We start from the raw sequence: 13,260 nt of genomic DNA on the forward strand, positions 1-13,260 counted from the left end.
TGCGACTAGGCATCTTCAATGCATTCAAAACAGGGTCCCAAATTCCACTTAATAAAAGATTGAGCCATGGTAGCACCTCCATCCCCTCTCTTCCTGTATGCATGTACATTCTTTTGGTAGTTTAAAATATTTGGATATACCTTAGGCAGAGCTTACCTTTACGGAGAAAATATTGTTTACATGCTGGGTTCTCAGATGTGCAATCTTCATTTTTGTGTGAGGGTTCCATACTATCAGCGTTCGGTCATCTGATCCAGTTACAATATACCTGAGTAAATAAAACATGAAATTAATTAAAAAAAATTGAGATGAATATTAGGGGAATCGACTATAGGAGAGGTCCTTCATAGTAACCAGACAGCATTTATTAATATTTACGGGGGGGAGGGGGTAGTAATACGGGCTTACACACTGCAAAGTAATTGAGACCAACAAAAAAAACCTCTGTTTTGGAAACATATCGGGCAAAATGAGTAATAGCAGATTAGTCACAAGGAAACTAAGATGCCCAAGGTCTCACGGGTACTGGCGCAAAGGTTTATACAAAAAAAGCAAGAAAACTAGTCCCGTCGCGCTAATATTAATTAAACCATTCACAAGAGAACAAAAATCAAAATTTTGTTTTGAGAAATGAAAATGTCTATATTTATGGGAAAAGCTCTTCCTGCTATTGAAGGGCTTCAAAATTTTCGGGTTGGGATAGAATTTCCACAATCATCCTGTGTGTAAGCAGTTACATTTTGACTCGAAGAGCATAAAATTTCGGATCGAAGTTGGGGAGTAGCTTGACTAAATTTTTTGGCAAAAAAGGGAAAATCCTGCACCAGGAAAATCAAATGTGCAAAAGAAAACTGTTGCAAACTTGACTAGTGTGAAGAGGTGATTGGTTCAATCCTTACTGTAAGCACATTTTTCATAGCAGGTTTCCATTATTATCTTTTATAACTGTTATTATTAAATAAATTATCCCTTTTAATGAATACATTTGAATTATGGATGATTCTTATATTCTTATAACCAACAGAAAAAGGCAGATTAGAAACAAACAAAAAGATAAACAAAATATGACGCCTATTCCCCCCCTCCCCTAAATTTTGGAAAATAAAATTTTTGGAGATATTTATAGAATATCCAATACTGAAAATATCCAACTAATATTTAGGGCAAATAAAATTGCTACCAATATCAAAGACTGTACACAAAAAATCTACCTATAAAGGTGGGCGCACTCGTGGACCAAAAACTCCAGTTTTTTCTCATGGGTCAGAATGGTCTCCTAAACTGCAACACAGACATATCCCAATGTCTAACAAAATGTTGCACTTGTAGCAGATACCATACATATTTAAAAAATACTATCCAGATATCTTTCGTATTTTTGGCATTAAAAACCTTCCAAAGGGAGACAGAAACAAAGGCGAGCAACTACGTTATGAGACGGATGGAGTTCGTCCGGAATGAGGCAGACTATGTCTGCTGACCACGTGCCTCTGGATATGGGGTTTCCCCTAACTAAACGCTCCATGTTAATGGGCAGCCTCCATCTAATGAGGTGGGTTGAGCCCACCCCAGGGACTCTCAGCATCTAGGCAAGTCCTAGCTCTAATTAAATCCCAGGCCTAAGGTCGGTTGGGCCTGCAACCCTCAACCTGAAAATTTTACCGCTACGAAAAACGATGATAATGCCTCGGATGACCTACCCCCCTTTTACCTTCCACGACCCCAGCACGTCCCTGGACCGATTTCAGACCATCGAATGAACCTTATTGACAAAGGTGGAATACGACTCGCCACCTGGAACGTACTCACACTCAACTTTCCTGGAGCTAAATCAATACTTGCCTATGAGCTAAAACGCTTCAATGTAGTTGTGGTTGGTCTTACGGAAACCCGCCTTGTCGGAAGAGAGTCCGAGGATATTGCTGAAGGATATCACCTGATCTGGTCTGGTGATCCAAAAAGAAAGACGAATGGTGTAGGCCTCGCGCTGAACGCCAGAGCCAAGAGATGCCTTCTCTCCGATAAACAAATTTCAGATAGAATACTGATGGCTCAGCTCCAGCAAAAGCATGGAAAGCGGACAATTATTGTATACTATGCTCCCACCAATCCGAGTCCCGCGGAAGTGAAGAATCAGTTCTATGCGGAGCTCTCAGCAACCCTGTCTAGAGTCCCACCCCCACGACATCGTCACTCTACTGGGAGACCTTAACGCGATGGTAAATGACAGGGAGGGCGTGTGGAGAAGTGTTCCCGGTCCTGTGACTCCGGATCCACTGAATGAAAACGGACAAAGACTCCTCCAGCTCTACAATGTGCATAATCTGATCATGTCAAATACGCTCTTTCAGAGATGAGATATACACAAATACACTTGGTATAGTAACCACGGCCAGACAAAGAAGATGATCGATTATGTTATGATCTCGTGTCGCTCGTCAATAACAAATTACTGGACTTTTAGGTCGGCCGAGCTACTAATTCTTACTACAAAGGCTTCCTCATAGCAATTAAAAAAAAAAAAAAAAAAAAAAAAAAAGATGATTTATCTTCACTAAATTGTTGACCAAAATCTTCAGAACTTTTTTCAAGCCAGCAAAAATTATTTTCTAAACATGACCAAAACAAATTCAGCGAATCCTCTATAACTTGGAGTAACTCGGAGACATGACCTTCTGTGACTCATTAACACTTTTATTTTACAAGGTCAGGGAGGTTATGGCCTCTTCCTTAATTTACTTATATATAGTAACTTCCTCTTGCGAAAGAATACAAAGCTTAAGATTATTATACATACCAAAAAATGACTAAACAATAGAAGGGCACACACCTAGTTTACACATCTCAACTAAAATATGGGCATGAATTCGGAATCAAAGGTTCTCCTGACATTATATCATCCTACCCAGCTATCGCATCCATCAAGCAAGTTGTTCCCGAATGGGGTGAGAAAAGGTCATAAGAAAGGATTTAAAGGAAATTGGAATTCCTTGGGAGGTTGTAAAGAGGGAAGCTTTGAATAGATTAGGAGAGAGGAGTAGCATGCACAGCTGTGTTGTATTTACTTGTAGTTGTTGTACATTCAAGCCGTATCCAAGCTCATCATGGCGCCCAGCAGACAACGACATATCTTCTTCTAGAGGTTTTGCTTGAGGGTGGCAGGCTCTACGATCTCCAGCCACTGATGAACCCAACGACGGCCGTATTTTCTGAACCCTCAGATTGGCTCCAGATCAACTTCACCAACGCGAGCCACGTCTTCTTTTTGGTCTCCTATTCTCTTGTTCCATGCCAGTAGTGGTAGATATTTGGCGCGTCTTTTGCTTACACACCACAGCTGTGCTGCCTTCAGGTGGCTTGGTGCTGCAGTGGCTTGTTAGTAGTAGTAGTAGTAATATAGCCTCAAGTAATATATTTGCAAGAAGATGCAGTTAACAGGCACAGCTTTAGCCTTTTCGGAGACCAAACTGATGTGGAGGCATCTTACACTTACGAGAAATATCACCAAACATGTCTCTAAATAACTTGCAAAATACAGAAGAAATGGTTCCTGACCTATATGGAGATGGCTTTTCTGCTGGTTTCTCTTTCTTAAATGACCAAACCAACATCAAAACAACTTGGGACTATACCTTGTGTCGAAACCATTTGGAACAAAAGAGAAATATGACGGTAAAGAACATCACCTCACAATGAAAGTCAAAAATGCTATTGCAACCTTTAGAATAGACCCTTTTTTACATTTTGACAGCTTAACAAATAAAAGACAGTGAAATTTAAAAATAATCTAAATTATCAAACAACATAGAATCTAATTCTTAATGGGTTACCCTGAATTGAATCACCAGACTGAGTAGAGGCTCATACCACAAAGGCTCATTACCTCAATTCGCCATTGGTTACTGTTGATCGAAGCCAGTGAAAATCAATTCAAATATCTCAGCATATTTACTGCCAGTGGATTATATATCAAGGAACAGACTAAAGATCCCAGTACTAGGGGTATACCTCCTCAGGGTGAAGCCAGAGACCCTAACAGAGTTGTTCGCTTTAGCAACCAAATGTAGATGGTGAAGCGTTAAAACATCAACAATCAATATTCAATTAAAGGATCTTTCAGTAACTCCCCTCAATTCTTAGTGGCTATACGATTGAGGCGGGAACACTCCTTATGACATATTTGATATCAAACAGCCAGAAAATCAAAGGGGAAGAAAGCATTAATTTATCAGTTAGAACAAAAAAAAAATATTATGGGAGGTTCTGAGAACATTTATAATTATACAAGGCTGTAAAAGGTAAAGTATACAGCAGGAATTTTCTATTAACATGTTTTGTATAACTAAAAACAGCAGTAGAGAGCCTTCTGATACATTTCAAGAATTTGACATTGGCTTCTTATTACTCTACACATTACTTCATTTTTGTAGAGGTGTTGAGGAAAAGCTTCTTTCTAAATCAAAAAGTTGCTCAGGTAAATGAATGAAACTGTCAACAGCCCATAAGTCAAAGTAGGTTATAGAGAAGTGTTTATAAGTTTGTACCCCCACCTCTTACTTCATTCCAACTATTGAAGGTAAATGCAGTAATTAATAGCCTCATTTTACTTTAAAGCAACAGCCTTTTCTATTCTAAATATATACTTATAACTACTATAAATAAACTTTCATATATTAAATTTTATTTAAACATCCATATCTAAAATAAACCACTTGCTCTATAAAATGAAACTAACACGTAACTTTAACCAGAGTTCTGCCACATTAAGACTACCACATGTCAAGCCACTTCCCTTCTGGTATATAGTTGAATTACCCTGGTGTTATGCGATTTAATTAAATTAAAACAAGTAGCTCCTAATACAGAAGGTGAGTTTAAACATGAAAATAAAGAAAAGGTTTATAAAAATGAAATTAATTAGTAGACTATATAATATATGTATGGTGACAGATAATACTGTGCTGCTTCAGCATAAATTAGACAAGAATTATTGTGAATCAACTCAACAGCTGGAAGAGGTGGGGGTAAAATCATTCTGGACCCTAATTTGGGTAGTAGACCCATTCCCAGAAGTTTCATTAAGCTAGCTGAAGGATTTTCCAGGGCAAGGAAAAGTTGCTATTCTTCACATTTTCCTTTCTTTTTTTTTTGCCTATTTCAGACATCTTCATGAACATGTCTTTATTATCATGTGTCTATATGCCCACCAAATGTGTATCTAAAAATCGTTATGTACAAAAAGAGATACCTACTGTCCTGTGTAGTCCCAGTCAATACAATTTACACAGCCTTCATGGCCCTCAAGTTCAGCTTCTAGGCCAAGCCTATCAATCAGCTCTGGGGTTACTTGGTTTATGCTGTGCTGGTGGATACCCTCACGTAACTGCAAATTAAATGTATTAGTTCCAAACAATTGCTATCACACGCCCCAAAGAGCCAAATTTAAATTTTGTGTAAACACTATGTTCAAAAACCTATTATATTTTTTAATCCTTTTAGTACTATCTCTAACTACTCCACAAAAGAAATCCTCCTTCACTTCCAATTAACAAAAAAGTTTTTTTTCTTTTCTATACAATTACCTACAACTTTATCATAACCTTAAAAAGCTTAGGGTATAGTTCCTTATTCTTGTGTTAAAATTCTTGTAAAACAGCTTTGGGGGATGATCTCTGGCTCTTGAAGACTGAGCATGCTGGAACAGTTCTTTGTTGTTGGGCTTGTACAGCTGGTAGGTCATTGCCTCTTTGTTGATTGTATGTTGATGTCAGTAGTCTGAGGCTCTGCAATAAGAATGTCTGTTCTTTATATATTACCCTACTGTCCTGCATGAGCCATGATTAGGTCACCCAATTGCTGTTGAGATTGGCTTTGGAGCTGTCAAGGGTTGGTGAACTTGCAGATATCTTTCTCAGATTGTTCCAAAGGCTTTTGAAATAATTGAAGGAAAAAGGGTTTTTATTCTTGTGCTGGCATTCTTGTAGAACAGCTTTGCTGGAAGACCTGATTCTTGAAGACTGAGCAGGCTGGAACAGTTCTTTGTTGTTGGGCTTGTACAGCTTGTAGGTCATTGCCTCTTTGTTAATGGCGTGTTAATGTTAGCATCTTGAGGCTCTGCAGTCAGCAAGCATGTTCTTTATCTTTAAACCCTTTTACACATATTGTTGTATCTTCAGGCAGATTTTGTTTAACAAATTTTTTAAATTTTCTGCCCTTCTTTCTTTACCACTTCCCTTGTCAGTAATTGAGGTCCTTGTCCTATCTTTAACCAAGAAAAGTCCTGACAGACTACTTCCTCTCAATTTCTAAACAAACTGATACAATACTATCACATTGCCAGGCTGCATCTTCTACATTCTTGGCATCTTATCCATGGCCTACACTTGACAACTCCTTAATTCCTACTTAAACAGCTTCTCAACTTCTTTTACTTTCCTCATATTTTCCTATGATTTATCACTTAGATTTTTTACACAAACCCCTCTTCTTTCCCACCAAGCATAAAGTATTTTTGCTAATAACCCTTGCTGCTTTTCCAATTTTCCTACATAGGACACCTTCTGTTACTTCACAATCTATTTTTTTTAATTATTGCATCCATTCTTAACATTGTCAAATTTTAAACTTACAAGTTTCACACTCAATTGTTCCTGGAAAGTGCTTTTAAATTCTCATCCTGGAGTCTATCAATGTCATAACTTCTTAGAAGGTAAAAAAGAAGCTTATTCTTGAAGTTAAAGTGATGACAGTGGTCAAATATGGTTCAAGCAAGGACACTCTGAAAAACAGAGAACGATCTGCTAGATGTTTTTCAGAGAAATTGCCTACAAATCTGACTGACTGACTGTATATCAAACAGTAAGCTGTACGAAAAATGTGGTTCAATCCTGCTTTCTAGGGCTAAAATTACAGAAAGGATGAAATCGTTAGGACACATTCTGCAGATGAAGGATGACAGATTGTCCCCGTGGGCCAATTGAAAAGCAGGTCATTTCCAAATGGGATGGGGGAATGTGGTAAGGAAAGATCAAAGGGAAATGGAAACTTTTTGGGAGGGTATAAAAACAGAGGTTGAACAGATTGGGATGAAGGAGAAGCAGCTTAGTACTGCACTCAGTTGTAGTAGTAATAGTACTAGTATTCAAAAGCATTGTGTTTGCCAATTCAAAATTTCCTGAAAATTTTACTTGTGCCAGTGAGGTAGAATAAAAATCTTTGAGGAACCAGGTTTTGAGGAACCTTGTCATTGAATATCCTGCTTATAAAAGAAAAACCTACCATTTTCAGATCTCACTAGTTCTAAAGTACTTTTGGATATTTTTCTTAAATTTTATCATTTATGTGCAAACTTCTATGCATGTTGAGCTCTGCTCTAGTCTCAAAGCAGTCACGAAACAGAGCTTTGACAAGGTCAACAAAAGATGGATAAGACAAGAACAAGACAAAAAACAAAACAGTGAAAAAGAACAATCAATCTCAAGAACATGGATTTATTCCCAATTCTACAAGATGGCAAACCATTAATCACTCCAAGATGCAAGCTAAGGAAATTTAGATGGATGACTTGTATCTAGTCCTAGTCCTTATGAAAATTTGCACTATCTTACTCTTGATATTCAAAATAAAATCATCAGGCATACTATGTCTGCAGCTAGGAGGCTAAGGTACCAGAACAAAAAAGAGGTATACTATGATTCCGAATTCAACACTAGCCATATATCTCTTTATGGCTAAGATTCCTTACAGAGTTGAGATTTATCATATATCACAAATCAGGTAGGGAATAAAGGAACATACTATCAATTCTCTATCTACTACACTGAACAAAATGACTATCTCAAAATTTTGATTGGATGTTTTGGGAAAAGGTGGGCATGGAAGGGGTGTTAGTTGCCTTCCAATCACTTTCGACTATCAAAAACGGGACTAGCCCTTCCAATTTCCAATCGAATGAGCCCTTTTCAAAGTTTCTACGACAACTCCTTCGATACAAAGTGCCCTGGTATGGAAGAAAAAAAAAACTAAATTAATAATACATTGTGCCAACATTGTTCTTTACTTAGGCAGCGCGATTGCGATGATTTCAAATCAGATAGGGAATAAAGAAGCATACTAGTAATTCTCTACTTGACCTGTAGTGGTGCAGTGGGATTGATTTCTGCTTGGTAATATGGGACCCAGAGCTTGGACCCACTACAGAGCCTGAAAATTGATTCTAGTGACTAAATCATGTGAAAGCATCTCCATAATGACCCAAACAAGGGGAGGATTCTTTAATAAGTGTTCTTTTCAATCATAATAATTGCTACCATCACAACTGTATTGTAAAACAATTCAATTTCACAATAGCAAAACTATTTCATTGTTTCTTCCTAGATCTTATACATTACCATGGCTACATATGAGAATGTCATATGAGGGATTGAGAAGCTATAAGAGGCATGGGCGCCCATAAAGGGGGGGGGGGGGGGGAGGGCGCCCCCCCTGGCTGAATGATGCTGTCTTATTTTTATATTTTTGTTCTGAGATTTCTATTATATAGCATTAAAAGTGCCAATTAGACGAGGTTTGCCCTCCCCTGGAATTCAGCTTATGGGCACCCATGATCAGAGGAATAGTAGAAGAAAGGATCGAGTTTCCATTTCTTTAGCAGTGAGAGGATTTCTAAAAGCTTATCAGAAATACATGATACCGCTTTTCAGCTCACCAGTGCAGAAATTAAAATAACAAAGAAAAGAAATTCAACTAAAAAATTAGCAAGAAGTATAACAAGTGTAAAAAAAATACAAGAAAATAACAAGAACAAAAATGAAAAATCAGATAAACTAATGAAGAAGAAACAAAAATAAAAATGACAAGGTTAGAAAAGAAAGATATTCAATAAAATCAGAGGGATACACTGTCAGAAAAGCAACCATGATAATTGAAATAGCATAAAATTAGGAGTCTAGTGGTACTACATTTATTTATGTAACATGTTTGCTGAGGAGGCCAACCATAAAACATGGTAAATCTTTAGTGGTTAAACTTTCTATAAAATCTGAAAACTGCTTTAAAACATTCTAGAATACTTCAATATATCATTCCTAAAAGGAAATTGCTTTACTTCACCCCAACCCCTAATGAACAGATATATAGATCAAGTCATGTAGGCGCACATGAAGTCTCATTGTACTTTCAATGCTGCAGCTCTTCTTACTAATTGGTTGTTAGTTAATAAGAAAAAGAGAGTCACAGTCACACTATTAAAAATGCAAAGGGTATATACAATTTGGGCTACATATTTGTCCATTTGAAGAGGGGGGTAAAGTAAACTGGTGTACTCTTAGGAATGGTATAAGGGTGCTAAAGCAAAATGACTCTGATAAAATTCTAAAAACAACTTTAAAAATTAAAAAATAATAGCTCATATCATTCCTAAAGCACTTTACTTACGCCCCTACTCTCTACCCATAATGTGCAAGCATACAGCCTAATTTGTATATTTTTATGCATTTTTCCATTTGTGCAAATGCTGCGTCGTTTTGCATGGCTCTGAAGTATGGGCGCTCAGAAAAGCAGATGAAGATTTGCTAGATGTTTTCCAGAAAAATTGCTTAAGGATTGTTATGGGTACCTGGTTGATTGACCATATTTCAAACAATAGGCTACACGAAAAATATGGTTCAATACTGCTCTCTAGGGCTATAATGAAAGAAAGGTTGAGGTGGCTAGGGCACATTGTGCACATGAAGGATGACAGATTGCCGAAGATTTTTCTTTTCAGCCAACTGTCTAGAGCTAAACGGAAAGCAGGTCGTCCTCGTCTGGGGCGGGAGGACGTCATAAAGAAAGATTTAAAGGAATGGCAACTTTGTGGGCGGGTGTAAAAAGGAAGGCTTTGAATAGATTGGCATGGAGGAGGAGCATGCGTAGCTGTGTTGGCCTCAGGCGGCTTGGTGCTGCGGTGAGTTGTTAGTAGTAGCAGTAGTAGTTTCCATATGTTATTCGTTTCTTTGGATAGATTTAACATCAAAGGAGCATTATTAACAAAATCAAGAAATGGAAAAATACATGAAGAACATATACTTTATGAAGAAATTTTGCATGTTATGTGGAGGGTGTGTAAAGCACAATGAGGTGTTTTTAGAAATGATAAAAGTAAGTATTTCAGATTATTTAAGTTATTCTCTGAATTTCATTGTGTTTCCTTCTGAGGAGGAGTAAATCTGTAATAGCACCAATCTAGGTTTACATAATCTCTTTTCTGGGCTCAACCTTGTGAAAATGTAAATCCTATCATTTCAACAGGATTTTAAGCAATCAAGGTTTTTTGTAAGTTTAAGAAATAGATTTTTGAACTTTTAAAACCTTACAAAGTAGAATTCAGCAATAATATGAGGCTCAAAACACTTTCCTTGTGCCTCATTTGAGCAGTACATCCATTTTTAGGGTTTCAATTTTCAACAACAAAAATTATAAAAGGTCATCAAAGGTCAATGCCCTTTAGAAGGGGAGGTAAAGGTGGAGGTGTTTTGATTAGTGACCTATGAATAAGGTGAACATACAGTAACATTCTACTTTAGCTATCTTGGAAAGGGGTTAAGTTAGAAGGGAGCTGGGGGAAAAGTATGGTAGAGATGCAGTCAAAACATGTTAACTAGCCTACAATTGTTTTGTGTATAATGAAGTAAGAATTATGGTTTTTACCCCTTTTATATGGCCATAGTTATCATCTTTGAGGGCATGTAAAGGGATTAAAATTTAATTTATAAGTAAAACAACTATTGCATTTGGAAAGAGCATAAAAAAAGGCATTGAGTGGTATGTTCAGTAAAATTCTACTTTAGCTAGACTGCTTTTAGCTATCTTGGAAAGGGGTTAGTTTAGGAAAATGAAACTTTCAGGGATGGGTCTACAGGCTAAATTATGTCCCAGGAAGGTAATTTGAAGTACCTACCTCCACTCCTTCTCCCTTTAGGGTGTCCTGAAATTTGCTTACATAACAGGCATACCTATTGAAATACCTATTGTAGGCCTATACCTATTGAAATTTTGACAAAACAACATTTTACCTTAATTTTCAGTTATCAGTTTCTCTCTGGCTTTAGTTCTGAAAATGCAATTCCTGTTATTTGAGCAAAATTTTAAGCCATATTAATGTTGTTTTTTTCAAAACTTAGGAAATGCATTTGCATATCTTTAAAACCAAGAGAAGAAAAGATTAAACTGTTGGATGTAAAATATTTACTTCAAGTTTGCAATCTTTTTGTGAGTATTTGTGATTCTTAAGAAATTATTAAGTCTTTTGCCTTTTTAAAAGTTTTAGAAAAGTATGTTCTAAAAACTGAAGTGAATTGGGGAAGATGAATAATTTGCCAGATCCCCAGGAGGGTCAGGGACAATTTGTACAATAAATCCTTACTATAATGGCAATCCAGTAATAATGAATTGGTCTCAGCCTTACCAGCTGGGTCCTGGGCAGTATGTACCTCCACTAGTAAGTTGGCATAATCAAAATCAGAGTCAATCTTCCTATAGCTATGCATATGCTGCAGCACCATCAAAATCTGTAAATGCTCAGCAAGACTCTGTGACCCAACAAGAAACAGCACAGAATCCCCCATGTTATACAGTGACTACAGCTAATAGATTTACACCATTAAGTAGAGAGCAATTTCCAGCATTACCATGTGAATGTGATGAAGAGATGAGGGTAGTTGGAAACCCATATGATGTTGAAGGAATCAAGAGACCAACAGAAATGCCAAGACTGGGTCAAATTCAGAATTTTAGCCATAAAGAAGAGATGTTTCTCCAGATAGTGATAAGTCCTTTTTGCTTTAGACAAAAAGACAGAACATTGATAAGCCATCCAAAAGAGAGACTGTAAACGTGATTATTCCATCAGCAGAGCAAATTACCACTAAGGTTGAAATAGAAGTGATTAATAATGGGGAAGTTCTGCCATCTGACTTTGAGCTGGTAAAGACTTTTGAAGCATTGCTCACGAGCCACAAGTTTTAATTGATGTTATGAGGCGTAGGCCCATGATGATTGTTATATTCAAAATGAGGAGCCAGCAAAGATAATTCTGAACAATGAAAAAATTGGCAATATGACAGTAACATCAAGAATGAAAGTGCCTTTTGTGAGAGGAATTGCGAAGGGGGTTCCTCTTAACCTGACAACAGAAGAAGTAATGGACTGTGTACAAAGTGTAATGGTTGTATGTGAAGTAGTAAGACAGAAAAGACTCAACCACGAAACAAGAAACTAGAAGACAGTTTTGCAGTAATGGTGATATTGAAGGTGATACATTACCTCCTAACATTTGGTTTTGTGGAAGGAAAAGAGAAATTTTTGTTTACCATTGCAGAATCATGCAGTGCCATAAATGTCAGAAGTATGGTCATCTGCAAAAGGATTGCAGAGCAAAGGAACCAGTTTGTCTATGTTGTTCCAAATAAACATTCATCAGATAAATGTCCTTTGAAAAATGATACCTTGCCAGACAGACCAAGGGCGTATTTCTGTGCCAATTGCAGAGGAAACCATGCCTCTACATCATTTGCCTGTCCTGTGAGGAAACAAAATCGTGAGATACTTAAAGTGGCAGAAACTTACCAAATGGGATACAGGATGGCTCAAGTAACATATAAGAGTAGTGCAGATGCAGAAAACAGGATGAATTTGCACAGATTAGCACCAAACACACCTGAATCAGCTGACAATTTTGAACAAATACGAAAGGTTACAAAACAAGAAACTGTGGAAAAAATGGTATTAGGTTTACTCTGTAAAGCTGAATTGTTGGAAATGAGCTGCATTTCACAATCTGATCAAATTGATAGACATTGTAGATTAGCAGAAGAGCTAGAGTTAGGGTGTCTTAACCAGAAAAAGATTGCCAGTGTTTGTGAGCTAAATGGAATACTTGAAAATGCCCAAAATGGACTTTAAAATTTTATCTTGGAATGCCCAGTCAGTCATGAAAGAGAAGAGAGACCTCATTATAGATTATTGTCTTGAAACTGAGATTGCCATAATTTGCATACAAGAGACATGGTTGCAACCACACATGAATTTGACTTTTAAAGGGTATAATGTTATAAAAAAAAAGGCAGGTCAGAAGGCACAAAATGTGGAGTACTAATTTGCGTTATAAGGTCTTTACATTTTACTGAGTGGATTGATTTGCTGGATTCTCCATACTATAAAGTTGAAATTAATGGTTGCAGTGTACTTCAACAAGATGGATCTACATTTAACATTATAAAT

General features: G+C 37.0%; 1 protein-coding gene across 1 annotated transcript in view; it reads right to left on the reverse strand.

The window, feature by feature from the left end:
• Window positions 1–13,260, reverse strand: part of LOC148953775 (WD and tetratricopeptide repeats protein 1-like) — a 76,749-nt gene that overhangs the window by 56,749 nt on the left and 6,740 nt on the right. The window contains exons 2-3 of the mRNA XM_089085895.1: window positions 5,253–5,383; window positions 157–268 (exon numbers count right to left, since the gene is read on the reverse strand). Coding sequence (XP_088942021.1) covers window positions 157–268; window positions 5,253–5,383 — 243 coding nt within the window. The remainder of the gene's footprint in view (window positions 1–156; window positions 269–5,252; window positions 5,384–13,260) is intronic.

The sequence above is a fragment of the Artemia sp. Qi Xiang Cuo genome, chromosome 3 (genome assembly GCF_049724085.1).
Source record: "Artemia sp. Qi Xiang Cuo chromosome 3, ASM4972408v1, whole genome shotgun sequence".
Lineage (NCBI taxonomy): Eukaryota > Metazoa > Arthropoda > Branchiopoda > Anostraca > Artemiidae > Artemia > Artemia sp. Qi Xiang Cuo.